We start from the raw sequence: 17295 nt of genomic DNA, 5'->3' as shown, positions 1-17295 counted from the left end.
TTAGGTCATTATTTGCATTATCTATGTCAATTAATGTTCCAAGTGTAAGTTACTAAAAAATAGAATGAAATGTCATAAGACGTGGTATGGACGGGCACAAGCTGGACAAGTCCTTTCACCTGTGACAAGCTGGCCTGATAGGGTGGATGTAAATTTTGACTGAAAATTATATAACGTTACTAGTAACACGGCTTTTAATTGCCTTCGCCAAGAAGGTTATATTTTCGGTAGCGTTTGTGTTTGTGTCCGGATGTGGATGAATAGCATAACTCGAGAAGGCCTGGATAGATTGTCTTAATATTGAATGAATGAATGATTTATTTGCAACGGTGACAATGTATGGCAATGTACAGATAACATAATTAACAATCTAGGTGTAAATTGCAGCCCTGCCTAACACCCTTATTAGTGACAAAAGGTGGTGTTAAGCCGGAAGGCGTTTTGACGCAAGTGTTGGATGCGAAATTTGGGGTACCGAGAGACTGAACGACACGTCACCGATTGAAATTACACATAACCGTTTTTGCAAAAACATTCTTGGTGTTTCCAGGAATAGTAGTAATATAGCAAGTAGATCCGAATTAGGTAGACTCCCTCTGGACATTGAAATTTCTGTCCGTCTCATTAAGTACTGGTTACGCTTGACGCAATTGGACATCGCTACGCACCCATTGCAGAGAGACGCACTCCTATTTCAGCATAGCTCTGTTGCACATACTAATAGCCGTAGAAAAACATTGTTACAGCGAGTTAAAGAAATCCTTGATTGTAGCGGTTACTCATATCTCTTATACTCTGATAGCTCACTCTGTGACCCCAAATATGTATGTACTCTGATAAGGAACAGAATTTCTGATATGTATATCCAGACATTCCTTCATAATCTAAGTGCCGATACAGGTAAACTGAGATTTTATAAAACTTGTAAATCTGTATACACTAGAAAGAGGTACCTAGAACTTGCTGATTTTGAGTCGCGCTCGGCCATCAGCAAGTTAAGAATTAGTGCTCACTCCCTAGAAGTAGAGAGAGGACGATATAAGAGTTTACCAGTGTGCCAAAGAATTTGTAAATACTGTACGCCCAAGGCGGTGGAAGACGAAACACATTTTATTTCCAAGTGTATATTTAACAGTGACGAAAGAACCGAATTATTTAAACAAGTTATCACGAAATATCCCTACTTTTGCACATTCACGGATGAACAAAAAGCTACCTTTCTCTTGAAATCACAGAACCCACAAATACTAGAAAAAGTGGGACTTTTCGTCTTCCACTGCTTCCAAAAAAGAAGTCAAACCCAGCTAATTTAGATATAGCCAACAATTGTATATAGTACCAGTAACCTATTGTTACAGCAAAGTCAGACACAGTTTACTGACGCATGTATGTTTTTCCTATGTTTTTATCATGTATTTGCAATTAGCCCACGGGCATGAACTTGCAATAAACTTCTCATTTCATTATTATTCCACAATTTGGTATGTGGGTAGGTCTTGAAGAGACCTGAAAATGATTAGATTTTGGTCTCCCTAGCGGCTTGTTACGGTACTGCAGAGGAACTTGTTTTGATGTCTCGTGTTCTGGACATGCCATGGTCGTGGTTTCTGAGTCGTAGATACATGTAGCTCTTGGGGCAGAGAAAAAGCGGTGACGAAGGGGTTGATGAATGGTCACTGACTTTTTCATAAGTAGATAGCTTGATTGATGATTTAGATGATTAGATACTGATTATGCAAATCAGTGTCTAATTTGCATAATTAATGAGAAAAGTTTGTATGTCCACTGCTTTACATGATAGGACTCTCAAACGTGACATATGTAACTGAGAAAGAGAGAAATATTGAATACCTCATTTGCATAATTAATGAGGAAATACTACAAAACGAGATGGGGTTGATGAATCATCATAATTTTTTTGGTATGCTTGGTGAGATTGAATGGTAATTATACAAATCATATACTAAGTTGCATAATTCATATATGAGGAAATTTCATAAACTGGCTGCGTTCCGTGATAGGACTATTCAATAACGTGACATCTGTAACTGAAGAAGAGGGGCATGATGAAAGATAAAAAAATATGCAAATAAAGACAGTTACGAGAACATTCTTCAAACAGTGACTTAGGAAAGGTTAGCGAAATACGCACCTCCAAATTTTCGACGACTCCTGTCCGTCTTGTTCACGGAGTGGCCTAGTCTCGCGAGAACACGAGACTAGGCCGAGACTTGTGACGATCTTCTTGCCTCCCCCGCCTCCTTGCGGAGCAGGGGTAGGTAGGACTTGGGCAGCTCCCAACCTCCGGTACGGTTCATCCCAGCGCGTTCCAACTGGATGTGGACTGCCTCTTTGATCTTCCTGTGAGCATTACGTGACTCGAGATCTACGATCTCTACGATGTCCTGGATTGGGCCGTTGGTGACTCTGTGTTTTGTTTTTAGTTCATGCTGGCTGAGTGCGGACATACCGTCATTACAGTCTATGGACTTTTTTTTGTCAGTTGGAACGCGCTGGGATGAACCGTACCGGAGGTTGGGAGCTGCCCAAGTCCTACCTACCCCTGCTCCGCAAGGAGGCGGGGGAGGCAAGAAGATCGTCACAAGTTTCAGCCTAGTCTCGTGTTCTCGCGAGACTAGGCCACTCCGTGAACAAGACGGACAGGAGTCGTCGAAAATTTGGAGGTGCGTATTTCGCTAACCTTTCCTAAGTCACTGTTTGAAGACCTTTGAAGAATGTTCTCGTAACTGTCATGAAACGTCACTGATGAATTTATTCAGCAAATAAAGACCTAATTTGCATGATTAATGAGAAACTACTATGATTCAATACTGGTAAATGATGGCAATTTCATACTTGTGGCATTTGGAAGTTATGTGCATGTGAACATATGTCAGGCGAGCTATTAGAAACCGGGTACAATGAGAGCTGGTAAACAATCAGACAACAGCATGTCATCCGTGAGTACTTTCCCCTCCCCTTTTGGCCCATGGCCAAACCAGACTTTCAGCAAAGGTCATGCGTGCCTTGGCAAACGTTCACTAGTGAAAAGCGAGGTCATGGCAGGTATGTCCATTTGTTTGTCTTTACTTGACTGTTATCATGTCAATTATCATATTGCATATGGTAGCCGCGTTCATATAGCTTCTAATGCCAAGAAATGGGTTTTGGTATGCCACGCGAAATGTATCAAAAGTTATGCAAAGCACAGGAGATCGCGCATCGGTAGCTATGTAACACGCATCATATTAGTTCCGTTTGCTTGTTATCTTCGCCGAGTACTATAGTACTCGGGGTAGATTATGTTTTCGGTTGAGCCAGCTGTTTGGTGGGTCTGTATGTATGTCAAGAGCATAACTCAAGAAACCTTTGATGAATCTTTATGATTTTGGTAGGTGTGTAGTGGTTGTGCAAAGGAAGGTCAAGTTCAAAAATGGTTTGCCTTGCGTTTTTCAACAGTACTGCAGCGGACTTTCAATTTTTGTGCGTTTGTATGTAGGCGAAAAAAGTGACGGAAACGTTGATGGATCTTCATGATATTTTGCAGGTGTGTAAATGTTGTGGAAACAGAGATCAAGTTCAAAAATGGTTCTCCTGGCATTTTCCGTCGGTACTGCAGCGGGCTTTGTGTGGATGTGTAATTCTTGTGGACAACATAACTCAAGAAGCTGTTGATGGATCTTTATGATATTTAGTGGATGGGTAGGGTTTACGGAAAGGAAGGTCAAGTTCGATAATGGGCCTTCTAGCGAGTACCTAAGGTACTGCAGCGGAGCTTCAAAATTTAGTGGCATATTTTCTGAAAGTGCTATGGTCATGATATTTGTGTGGTAGATAGTTCATGCCACAAGAAGTAAGTTCCGTAAGTTTGGGCCTCCTAGCGGCTTGTTTAGAACTGCAGTGGGTGTTTTTGTTTTGACATTCGGACACGTATTACTTGAGAAGGGGTAAAGAGATTGTCGTGAAGTTTTGTATGTAGAGAGCTCAGATGGTGCTTTACACAATCGATGTCTAATTATAGAAAACAGGAGCTAATCTGCATAATTAGTAAGGATAATTGTAAATCCATTACATTCCATACTAGGCGTGTGACAGTGTTCCCGAAACAGGCCAGCAGAAGGCCTTGCCTAGAAGTGTAAATAAACAGATGGTGTACATAAATAAACAAATGGGGCAGTCTCACTACAATTCAGATGTGTGGGTCCGGTTTTTTTAAAAGTGTTCAGTTTCTGCATTTTTGTCAAATACACGGTTGGAGACATAACGGAAAGGGAACAAAATAGAAAGCCTTACAAAACACCTAAAAACATGTGAATAACCAGCCGAACCAAATCCTCTGCTCAGAGAGTACACTGCTAGGTATTACCTAGCACCGTATGGAAAAGTAACATGTACTATGTCTTGCAAAATGTGTATGATATGGAATAAAGATTTATTCTATTCATATATATTGACTGTACCATCTAATTATAACTTTCAATTTTTTTGATGACCAGTTATAACATATATCAGCACACTATACACATATACTAGTCCTGTACCACCAAATGAGTTTTATCCCTATCTAGACTGGACTCATTCTCCCCCCCCCCCATCATAACTTTCAAACGGTATGGTGTATGATCAAGTATGCAGGGGTTGATAAGCATGTAAAGATTAATCACTCTCCACAATAAGCCTTGATTATTTGGCGAAGATAATGTGTTCGTGGAACTCTAGTTTTCCCTGCTATTTGCAGCAGTTCATTTGCAGATCGTTGGTACACAAGGAAGAGCGGCGGATCTCTTTGCACGCGGCGCCTCCATTTCTCAGGGAAAAATCTAGCCACACAAACGCGACAAAAACGTTGTATTTAATATTATTACATAGATAAGAAATAAAACACGTTATATTATGTATTTACCGCTCACATCTGTATCTAAATTGCTTCCTGTTCCGGTCTACTCCTTATAATTCGTTATCTACTGGTATTTCATTTCATAATATTACATATGTTGTTTTAGGTCGTTCCATTTCCTTCCATTTCGTTCCATTTCGTTCTATTTCGTTCCATTTCGTTCTATTTCGTTCCATTTCGCACTTTCGGGGGACCGCTTTTTCGTAAGGCGTAATTTAGCCTTTTTCGTCTTCGTAATCCGTAGGCAGTCGGCCCAAAATCAACGTAATTCGTAACAAGAGTCTGAGGACCCAAAATCTCCATGAAATTTTAATGTTGTGTTATGTTTGTGTATGTTATTTGTTGTTTGGTTGTTATGTTATGTTTTATCTGCTTCAGGGTGGTTGTGTTTGTTTATATTTGTTTTATGTGGTCTGTTACGCCTCAGTGCATTTGTTTCTCCTTCTCTTTTGGCTCTCATGTGATCTCTCTTCGTCTTCTAATGTATCTCTGACACCTGGAGACATCCCGACCTTGCCTACAAAGTTGTGTAAATTATAAACTATCAGGGACAGCGGTTGATAGAACACAACTTTACAGGTGAATAAAAGACAGGGGTACAATAGATAAGCAGGAAAGGTTACGGGTGACCAGATCATGTCAAAGTGCTACGTAGTTACCTATAAACTGGTAGCAATCGTAGCATTGTACGTTAAATATATTGTGGTCCACGGTACCATTGCCAAACATTGCCATTGAGAAAATAAAGCCAGACCACAACTGGTACACGGTATGAGCAAGAAACAACCTGTTAACAAGTCAAAGTGAATTTACACATAATCAAATGTGTGATGTGTCCTGGTTACTTCACATACCTTATGCTTTGGATCCCCATCATATATCCTTTGATCCACAGAAACTGATCTTGACCTCTTGTTTGCTATTTTCCCATATTATTCAACTGGCGTCCTCAAACATACAGACAGACTGGAATGAGTTGCCTTACATTAAAACCATGTATAACTGTTCCTTTCACTACCTGCTGTCAAGCTTCTAGTCTGGTCAAATCAGTCCCTACAGACTGTTAAGCGCCAACAGCTGTTAACAACCAACAGTTGCTAAATTGATTGATGGGCTTGGCAAGCTAAAGCCAACAGCTGTTGACAAGTGACCCACTTACGCTACAGCTACTAACCAAGCACCCAATATAGGATAGGCCAACACAGCAAATATAGATTTCCCCATTACTTAGGCAAATTAAGTCCAATTTGCATAATTTGCACTTCATTGTATACAACCCTCTCTAAGCTACCTGCCAAGTAAATAACATGAGAATCTGTCGCTCCTTTCTTCAGTTATTCACCTTTGAAGATTTTGACAAATACGCCATTACAGTTCCAGTGACACATACCAGAGGGCCCAAAATCGACCTTGACCTTTCTCCTCCTGACAACTACCCACATACCAAATATCATTACAATTCATCTACACGTTCTATAGTTATGCTGATTTTACGCATCCGGTGACACATACATACACACACAGTGACACAAACATACACACAAGCGCACACACACGCAAACACACTAACTTTGCATGATTTGCACTTCAGTGTGTACATCTCTGTCCAACCTACCTGCGTACCAAATAACATGAAAATCTGTTGTTCCTCTCTTCAGTTATACCCCTTTAGAACATTTTTACAAATAGGCCATTGCAGTTCCAGGGACACAAACAAGGGGGCCCAAAATCGACCTTGACCATTCTCCTCCCAGCGCATACCCACATACCAAATATCATAACAATACATCTACACGTTCTACAGTTATGCTTACTTAAAGCATCCAGCGACACACATGCAAACGATTTACCCCCTTACTTATGCAAATACGGTCTCATTTGCATAGTTTGCACTTAAGTGTGTACATCTTGGTCTAACCTACCTGTGTACTAAATAACATGACGATCTGTCGATCCACTCTTCAGTTCTTCTACATTGAAGATTTTTACAAATACGCCATTGCAGTTCCAGTCACACATGCCAGGGGGCCCAAAAGCGACCTTGATCTTCCTCCTCTTAACACCCACCCACATACCAAAAATCAATTCAATCCATGTACAGGTTCTACATTTATGGTGACTTTAAGCATCCGGTGACACATACATACACACAAACACCAAACGCAAGCAAAACAGTATATCCATGAAAAAGCCTTTTTTCATGGAGATAATCAGTACATAAGCCTTAACGCGTCATTGGTCGCTTTCTTTCTACGTAAACCGTAACAGTTACCTTTATGCAACGTAAAGCGCAGTCCATAAATTGCTAGTAAAGCGAAGGCTCACTGATTTTAAGATGGTTCAATCCACAAGGGAGCGCCTCTCATTATCATGTCCGCGTGTAACTCCCATGTCAGAGGTGACTCACAATAAGCTCCAGAGCGACCAGATAGCTAGGTTCTGCTTCATTTCATGCAAGAGTAATACCGTGACGGATCATCGATAAGATATCTCTAACATTGTCGTCCGATTTGTGCCTCACAGGTGGGAATACATTTACCGTACAGATTCTAGATCTTTGAGGAATGTTTTCATTGCGACAGAGAAATTTATATATATATATAAAAGAGCGTACGCCAGGTTACCATGTTGTCCTTGGTAGAGCTATGACATGATACAATGAGACCGTACTTCCTTTATAATTAAATACGTTGGAGTGGAGTTGGGAGAAATTCGACGTATGTGATAGCATATAGGTCCCTTGTCACATTATTAATTTCTAAATACACGAACATAATTCCACCATCAAAGATCTTCATTCATAAGCAAGCTTTGGTGTTTATCGGGCTCGGTCGCATGACACAATAGTGCCTCTTCATTATAAGTAAAAAAACAGGTTAGACTCCATTTGATACATGTCCCTACGTGTGACCTCGCGCTGGTCTAGAATTCGTCATTATCACTCATGCGTTTAAAGCAAAGAACTAGATTAAGGTGCTTTTCAAGTCATCTCCAAGATGCTAAATATCACCAGCTTTGACGGAAGCTAAAAGTGTATGATTTTGACTGAGAATTTAGAGTAGGGCGTAGAGGCTGACTGAATTTAGCATAATATGTAGCTCCGGAATTCAGCGTCGAGCGCTCTCGAGACGCCCCCAAAAAAAGGAGGTGTCCGCAAAAGTAGGTATTCAACATGACATCAATAGTTTCGACGCAGAACTAGATAGTTGAATCTTGTGTCAAGTCTTGAAGCCTGTTGGGAAGCCTCATGATTTAACGCAATTCGTAATCATCACTACTCCCCCATGCAGGCCCTCCGGTGCAGACGTCTTCCTCGTAGCAGAAGACATACTAACCAAACTAACTAACCAGTCCCCGCCAAACCTTGACCCTTATGCTGGCCCCGCCCTGTCCACTGTTGCGGGGGGGGGGGGGGGGGCTTAAGTATCCTTGGGTGTGTCACCCTTCCTCTCATGTTGGAGCAACACATATTTCCCGCGAAATTCCTCATGTGTCGCAACACGACCACGCCCCCCCCCCCCAAAGATCAGGACGTTTCGGCCCAAGGTCCCGAGGACGGTTCGGCCCCAGGTCAAGGACGGTTCTGCCCAAGAAAATCATGTTGATTGCCGATACGCGTGAAGTACCAAGATACGTTGTCTGACAAAGCGACACGCCGGTCTCTCTGGTGTTTCAGCCAAATAATATATAAATCTCAAAAGTACAAACTCCAAGTTTACGGACTTGCCAGACAAAGAAACGCGGTCTTAACTGAGAATCATCTTGATTGCCGATGCACCGGCGGTCACCAGTGGATTCATACCACGCCATGCAGCGCTAGCGGCGCTAGCTTATTACGGTTTCAGATGTATAAACTGTAGTAGGTCAGTGTGTTTACTATGTTTTAATGTCTTTATGTTTAATCATTTCACATTAATTTTCGATCTGTGGTATGCCATCCTTGATTTATGTAACCCGGCGGGTTGATGTTAATAGAGGTTAAGTCTTATAAACTGACGTTATTACCGAATTGACTCTACAGAAACATGTTGACGGTCGGCAGATTGGTGTGTCACTCGGAGCGATATAAGCTATGTCTTAGAGCCTTCGTGGCGGCTACTGAGACGAACTTATACCTGTCGTACGGATCAAAGGTTCCAGACACTACCCTGTGTGAGTCGGGAGCCGTGCGTGTGCTGGGGTTAGGGTGTGGAGCAGGTGAGACCGCCATGATCACATTGTGTGACAAGCCTTGTCGATGACGTTACACGATATGAGCCATGTTTGTTTGTTTGTTTGTGCCTTTATTTATGCTCGAAAATGCCCCATGCATGCATCAGGGCCGGTTTTCATAGAGGTCGTGTTGGGAGGAGTGTCAAGGGGTCATCAAAACAATATATAACTAATGCTTGGTCAACCAAGGTGACTAAAAAGGAATGTCAATAATACAAAGAATAGATAGATAATGAATAGATAATAGTAACAAATAAAAATCCATCATGTCATTAGGTCCATAACCATTGGAGAAGGGTCAGTTACTGTACATGCATGTCACGGTGGTGGTCTGTTCTGCTTGTTTTGCCTTGGAATATTATGCAGTTGTTTCGATTTTCGTGTGTATGATCTAACGTTGCCCTTATTCACGCCATGAATACTGTAACGTTAACCTCGGGACATCTTATACAGGCGAGTTTGACAGCATCATGTTCAAGAAGCTTCTACAGCGCCACAGCAGTGTGTACAACAGGGTCGTAGAAGGGTCGGGCGAAATGATCGAAAAATACAAGGTTATCATCAAGTTTTGATGTTTTGCTCAAGCATTTTCTCTACTCGAAGTTGTTTCCATAATCATTACTTTGTAACACCATGGTTGTGCAAACCTGTCAGTAAGCCTTTGTTTAGGTGATCCCGCGTTTTCAATTGTCATATACTTTAATGAAGTCAAAATAATCCAACAGGAGCGTGTAACCGTTTAAATCTCTAGGCACTGGTGCAAGAAGACAGAAACTTCAGTGCCGTTGAGTGTGACTGGCGACAGCAGACAATGGAAGAGTACTTCCATGGCCAGACGAAGGAGGACACAAAGTTCCATCTGGTCCATGCAGTCCAGGTTCTGTACCATGTAGACGACCTGCACGACACCTTGCGGAACATGTGGGAACAACTGACAGATGATGGATACATGTTAGTTATTATGGAGACAGGTAAACTAGCCTTTTCAACGTGTCTTCATCCTCAAATGCTTTTTAACATATAAACGATTGCGAGTTTAACTAGTTTATGGACATTTTAAACTACTTTGCACGATCCTTGATATACACACACAGATATTCTGGACCTTTACTCCTCCTCTTGTACATTTACAGATACAAATGATGTGTGGAAGTTACGAGAAACGTTTTTTGAGGAGTTCGGCCAAGGTGATCGTTTGAAGACGTCATATCGCACGTCCAGCGACGTCAAACAGTGGCTTGATACAAGGAGTATTAGTTACAACATTTCAGAATATGAAATCAACATTAACGTCGCTGAGTGTTTTAAGGAAGGCTCCGAAGCGGGAATGATGATTCTCGACTTCCTGACACAAACACCTCACGTGTCCAGTGACCCAGAAATGAGAACGAAGGCCTTGGAGTTTATCCGACACAATTCGTTCGAGGTCGAAGAAACGGTTCTTCTGAAACAAATCGGCGAAGTTATATTTGCCTCCAAAAAGAGTGCAAAAATGTAAACATCTTGAACCAATTGTTGTAGTTGAATTCAAATATATTGATTGATGTTTTTTTTTATTGCAACATTTAAGTACAAGACATGATGACGACAGACTCAAGCTTACAGCTTATTTTCGTGTCGTCATCGACAGAATACAGTACAGTGGTACAAAACAAAAATTACAAATACTGAAAATGAAAAAAACAGGTACGCACATGCAAAGTATAAGAGTAACAAATAATCTCAAATAAACTACATGACAGAAAGATTGATGGTTTGCCACTTAAATATCTCGGAATCGTTCATACAAAAGAAAATCCTCTGTTTATGATCTAATGGGAAAAGATGGAAATTTTGCACATACCTGTCATTTATAAGTAGATATGATAAACTGTGTAATGAATATACTTATATGCAACTATACTCATGTATTCCACATAAGTAGAAAAATATTCTAGGTACACCCAGGTTGCCGACAGTAAATCGGCCCGAAATAAGAACTGTAAAGTGGTTAAAAGGACAAAAGATTGATAAGGAAATCTATCTCTTTTATTTAGTTCAAAGGAACTTAGTTGAATACTAGAGTTCCACGACCCCATATCTTCGCCAAATGATGTTAACCTTTTTGACTGACGGATTCTAAAGGTGAATTTGTCATTCTATAAAGGGCTATTCATCATATTTCATCATAATGATAAATCATCTTAACTAGTGTAACAATAATACGTTGAACAAATACAAGTGTTTTTGTATGATTTTGCCTTCATTATGAAACCTAAGTGGTCAGGAAAGTTGAACAAATGACTATAAACACACAAGGGTATGATATACCGAACAATGTGCGGATATCATCCATATATTCGAATGAAAATTGGCTAATAATGTTCTCTCAGCAGGAGGTAAGTTGTCTTGCTCAAGAAGACTGTGTAAGTAAGACTCAGCCCATTAAGTGGCTCCCCCAGGCGCCCAAGGTTATATTGCACCGGCAGGTGATCCACACACCTTACAGCATTTCTGAAAGGAAAATTGGATTAATTCAAACATAAATTTTTGCATTTGCTCAACGTCCTCTTGTTTCACAAAATATTTTTCAACTTTGTATTTGGGCCCTTCAGAAAGTGGTAATTTACTGCAATGAACGCTTGACCACTTCCGTTGATAAATTGCGGAGAAAACATATCAATTATAACATAATGCCCCTTTGTATATTTGGCGAAATGTCTTACTTATCATAGATATCGCAGTTATTGGTTTAAATGGTTGTATTTTCAAAATCAAGTTCAATTAAGCCATAATATTTCAAACCCCTTTTGGAGTCTTTCTCAATTGCCCCATTCCCTAAAACAGCGAAATTTGGCAATTTGGCGGTCTCCTTTGTTGCTTTTCCCGATACGGCCGGAAGCGATACTGCAGGTTAGGCTCCAATATGGTATACACTCCTATCTTGCAAATTGCAAAAATATGCAAAACAGGAGGCTGAAATCCAGTAAGCACTCTGACAAACAGGTCTTGAAGTCTTCACAGATATTAGAGATGATCTGTAAGACTTCTCAAAACACGCGTTCCCATGGAAATGATCGATTTTGAGGTGCTGGGTTGTTGCTCATGTTACATCCGTCGAAGCGCCGCCTATATTCATGTATACATCAAGTTTTGTCCGTAATTAGTAATTCTAGAATATCTACGGACATCATTTGCTTTCCCTTGAGGACATTGACCTTTTTGATACTCAAATTCATCAATTTCTGGACACAAGATCTCAAAACGATAAAACAAGCTTAAGGACATACCTCTAAAATAACCGTTTTGCTGCATAGACAGGTTCACTGAAAGGCTGTACAAATTTGTAGCAGTCTGGAATCGTAGATTAAACTTACTTTGAAGGATCTACGTCCTTCCCTCTGTTATAAAGAGGTGATTTCAGGCAACATAATGTTGTAAGGCATACAGTATAGTGTATTCAGTAAACCAGTTCATGTAACATGCCTATAGTTCGCATGTAAGTCCTCGTTATTCATTTCATTGTCTGGTGTCGAGATCTTTGATATATATGTCCTCGAAAAGTTCAGTAAAAGGATAAAATCTTAAAGGAAAGTGAATGAAGACTACATAATACTTAAATTACTAATTACGGACAAGACTTGATGTGTACATGAATGAATGTAGGTGGCGCTTCGACGGGAGTGACATGAGCTTTTAAAATTGATTCTTTCTATGCCAATGCATGGTTTAGAAAGTCTTAGGATTCATTCTTAATGCATGTGAAGTCTTCCAGACCTGTGGGCAGAGTGTTCACCGGCTTTAAGTTAAATGCCTTGAATATCTTCACATTTTATATGATGGGAGTATATACCCTATTGGAGCCTAATCTGCAGTACCACTCCCGGCCGTATCTAGGAAAGTGGTAAAGGAGACCGTCAAATTGCCAAATTTCGCTCTTTTCGGGAATGGTGGAATTGCGGAAGGCTCGCAATGGGGTTAAAATTTTGAACTTGAAACTGCGACCATGTAAAAGCAAGAATTACAATATTTAAGAGATTTTGCCAACAAAGCAATGAGATATTGGGTTATAAATAATGTTTTCTTTGTGTTTTACCAATGGTGATACATTTCCTGAATACTGTCACTTTGAAGGGCTATACATCATAATTTCAATCGCATTTAGTATAACGATTATAACATATACGCCAAAAAGCAATTACTCAAACAACTGGATATGATTTTGGAAATCCAGTTGTTTGAGTAATTGCTTTTTGGCGTATCTTATTACCTGGATGTCTAATCTTCATCGACGGATTATAACATATGTTGAACAAATACAACAGTGTTTCCGTCGGATTGTCAAGGAAAATATCAAATTTTATACCGTAAGGTGTGCACGTGTGAATGACTTAACTTAACGGTGCAACGGTGACTGCTATGGTAGTTATTAGCATAATATATTCATCTAGATATGGTTAGTTAGCTAATGTATGGTGTTGTTTGATCGGGAAAATACATTTCATACGTTATGCGTTGTTCTTTATGTTGTACTGGTTCCAGAAATAGTTGATCAAAATCAAAATCGCTGAAATGCTGATGCTGCGCACTAGTATTTGCTTTATCTAATAAAGAAGACACCATGTCAGACCACAAACGAAACTTACATGGGGCTTTAAGAGATCTAATTCGGACTTCAAACATGATGGTTTATGGAAATGATAGTTATAAGTCATTATGGATACCGAGAGTTAGGTATGAGCCTGAGTTAAAGATCGGTATTGTGTTTAAGGAAGCAGCGTAGCAAACTAAGTGCTATATTCCTCTATCGGAGATGTATTTTAAACCTATGAAGGGAAGAATAGAAAATAGACAGAAATGAAATTCATGACCTATGTCTTGTGTAGTATTTTACATTAAACTACATTTGACTCTCATGAACATTCACTAGCCTAGAATTCATCCTGTCCTGATTATTGTTCAGTCCTCTAATCGTTTTGAAGACTTTCTGGCAGAGAAGCAACAGAGCTAGACTAGTGTTGGTGCCAGGGTACAATTTACACCGCTGCAAATTTCTACACTACTTGTATTTCTATCTGTCTCTTTCACCTGTGGTCTAGAGACCAAAAAGAACAAATGGGTAAATTATGTTGATGTACACATGGGATTATGATTAAGACTGAATATGTAATTTTCTATGGCAAACTGAGATATTGTTTTTGAGCCTCCTTAAGATACGATGCTTGAAATGAATATACACACAAGTTCACATTCCACGTTTATTATCATATATTCATAGGTGAAAGTTTGATAACAGATATGTATATTTTGCTTGATTTTGATTTGATTTGATTTATTCGGCTGTAAAAAGTACAGCCAGGGCTACCCAACTAGCCAAAGGCTATTACAAAGGGTTAGCCCTGGTAACAGTATTCATTACAAACGTTCACAGAGTTCATTACAGACGTTCACCAAGCACACCAAACAGATACATAAAACGCCAAGCTAAAAACATAGAAGAAACAAAATTAACAAAAAAAAATTCACAAAACTAAAGCGCCTAAGGTACAAAATGCACGAGACTAAATTATATATAAAGTCGTTGACGACGCAAAGACAAAACTTAGGTTTACATTACGTACTAGGTTATACAATACAAATATAAAATATTTCAGTCATTATTTACAGAGTATTTGTTGCCGAGTGATGTGCAGAGTTTGTTTTTGAAGGAGCTGACGGTGAGTGATGTTCGGATATTACCAGTAAGAGAGTTCCACAGTGAAATCGCTCTACTACGAAATGTTCCATGGGATCTGGTAGTCTTGAACGCTGGAATAGTCAAGTGTTCACTGTTTCTAAGGGGATAGCGGGAGTTGGTGTCAGGTGCACGTGTTCGGGGCAGCAAACTTTGTAGATGCGGAGGGCAGCGTCCGTTCAAAAGTCTGTAGAGAGTCACAGTTGTGTGGAACTTGCGTCGGTACTGGAGTGACGGTAGTGATAGTTCGGTGTAGAGACTTTCATATGAAGGATACGGTAGCCCTTTTGCTTGATCTCTGATCATTTCTTCTTTGAAATGAAAACATGCATTACATTCCTTTAAAACAGACTCTGTGCATATATGTATAACTCGATAAAGAATACAAAGTGTCCATGATTATTCAAATCAGCAATATAAGCTCTTACAGTGTCAGAATATCTGCATCCGGTTACGGCTGATTTCCTACAGCGTACCAGAGAAATGTCAAGAACTGCAAATGGCGAGACCATGTGCTCGCCCCAAAAAAAGAAGTTAAAATGGAACGTGCGAGATTTCTAGCCGCACAGTCTAATACCACATATGAAATGTATGACAAAACGAGTGATAAATCAGAGAAAACGTTCAGGAATATATCTAAATGTGAAAATGTTAAATATTTCAGGTAGAAATTGCAACCCCTAAGAGAGCATAATTTCAGATCATTCAAAACCGGAGGTGAGAAAAAGGTCTGTATCTTGCTAACGGAGCGACTTCCACTCGAAAATTTCGGCTTTTTGGGAATTGCGAAACGAATAAAGGCTCGTCAAGGGGTTAAAAATCCATACAAAGTTTTGTTACTTTAATCGCCATGGTGCCATAATTGGAGTGTATATGTGTCGAAAATGTGTAATCAATGTTTAGATTGAGCGAAATCAAATGAAAAGGTAAAGCCTACAATGTTTACCAAGTAAAATAGATATACATTTTAGGTTTGTTTTTTCTTCTGTTCACTTGAAGAGGCATAGAATTGCACGCTATATGTGAAAAGTTTCATGAACAATTCTGCACTTGCAAATTTGTTCAACTTCTATATCAAAGTTTGGCACTTTGGAAGAAATTGAATCCGCCCGCGTTTAGAGAAAAGTAGTAGAAACTAGAAGTTAAATCGCGGGCGGATTCAATCACTTCCAAAGTGCTAAAATTGTCAATATGAAAACGTCATTTGGAAGCTGACACCTTCCACAATCTCACTGGCGAGTTTGTTTGGTCAGATGTAGTCGTTACGCAAGTTAGAAAGCGATTTTTCGGGAAATGGCTGATACGAATCTGAGTTTCAATGCGATTCATGCGATTCGATTGGTCGGGGTGACCTCGATCGTGTTTCTTTTGGCTTCAAGCCTTTCTCCTCCGTGGTGTATATCTGGAAATACATTTGATCGAAACATACATACATGTTATCGTTCATAGAAGCCCGCTTGCAAACTCCTCTTCTAGCCTGTTAGAGTGTTTAATTGCCTTGTACAAGGATAATAAGCGAAAGAAAATTCAAGTAATTTCGAGTAAGCAGCTCGCTGCGGTACAAGGACGCCACTATTATTTAGCGGAATGAAGTAGAACTGCAACTAAACCTGTCAAGGCAGCAGAACACAGTTTTTCGCCTTCGGGGATTTCTATAGTTAAGGACCACAACATGACCGACATCGATACCGATGAAATTACAGTAGGGTACCCTTAAATGTAATTAACATACTGAATTCGAGGGTACAATCGATAAAATAACAGTAAACGAAAAAAAAGTTAGGGTTCTGTTACATTTTGACGCCCTTTGCCTACTCACCCCAGCAGTCAGCTATAAAGGTCCGCCAATTTGTGCGCCGACTAACCAATCTTCATAATCTGATTTTATATTTAAATCTCATAACCCGATAACAAAGCACGATATTTGAAATCCGTTTTCAGTTTCAAACTCCTGGCCAAAAGACCTTTCGAATGAGCCCAAGTTTGGCCCGTTTGAAGAAACTTGTGCTCTAACCCTAACCCTAACCCTAACACCTAGGGTTAGGGTTAGGGTTAACTTTTAAAGTCTCATAACCCGATAACAAAGCACGATATTTGAAATCCGTTTTCAGTTTCAAACTCCTGGCCAAAAGACCTTTCGAATGAGCCCAAGTTTGGCCCGTTTGAAGAATGGTTAGGGTTAGGGTTAGGGTTAGGATCAACACCTAGGGTTAGGGTTAGGGTTAACTTTTAAAGTCTCATAACTCGATAACAAAGCACGATATTTGAAATCCGTTTTCAGTTTCAAACTCCTGGCCAAAAGACCTTTCGAATGAGCCCAAGTTTGGCCCGTTTGAAGAAACTTGTGCTCTAACCCTAACCCTAACCCTAACACCTAGGGTTAGGGTTAGGGTTAACTTTTAAAGTCTCATAACCCGATAACAAAGCACGATATTTGAAATCCGTTTTCAGTTTCAAACTCCTGGCCAAAAGA

The 17295-nt window shown here is 40.0% G+C and overlaps 1 protein-coding gene across 3 annotated transcripts; it reads left to right on the top strand.

The window, feature by feature from the left end:
* Window positions 1-2099: 2099 nt before the first annotated feature.
* On the top strand, window positions 2100-15798 carry LOC136432566 (histamine N-methyltransferase-like). 3 transcript variants are annotated; one of them, XM_066423951.1, is made up of 6 exons: window positions 5075-5168; window positions 7104-7420; window positions 8919-9094; window positions 9563-9663; window positions 9861-10080; window positions 10243-15798. In XM_066423951.1, exons 3-6 carry the CDS (start codon window positions 8923-8925, stop codon window positions 10605-10607), a joined length of 858 nt encoding a protein of 285 aa, XP_066280048.1. In that variant the 5' UTR covers window positions 5075-5168; window positions 7104-7420; window positions 8919-8922; the 3' UTR covers window positions 10608-15798. The 3 variants fall into 3 exon arrangements, with proteins under 3 accessions (XP_066280046.1, XP_066280047.1, XP_066280048.1); XM_066423949.1 differs by lacking the exons at window positions 5075-5168; window positions 7104-7420 and adding an exon at window positions 2100-2684; XM_066423950.1 differs by lacking the exons at window positions 5075-5168; window positions 7104-7420 and adding an exon at window positions 2743-3066.
* Window positions 15799-17295: the final 1497 nt, after the last annotated feature.

This window comes from Branchiostoma lanceolatum, chromosome 4 (assembly GCF_035083965.1).
Source record: "Branchiostoma lanceolatum isolate klBraLanc5 chromosome 4, klBraLanc5.hap2, whole genome shotgun sequence".
Taxonomy (NCBI): domain Eukaryota; kingdom Metazoa; phylum Chordata; class Leptocardii; order Amphioxiformes; family Branchiostomatidae; genus Branchiostoma; species Branchiostoma lanceolatum.
The sequence above is the reverse complement of the archived record's forward strand: the minus strand, read 5'-3'. Positions and strand labels throughout refer to the sequence as shown.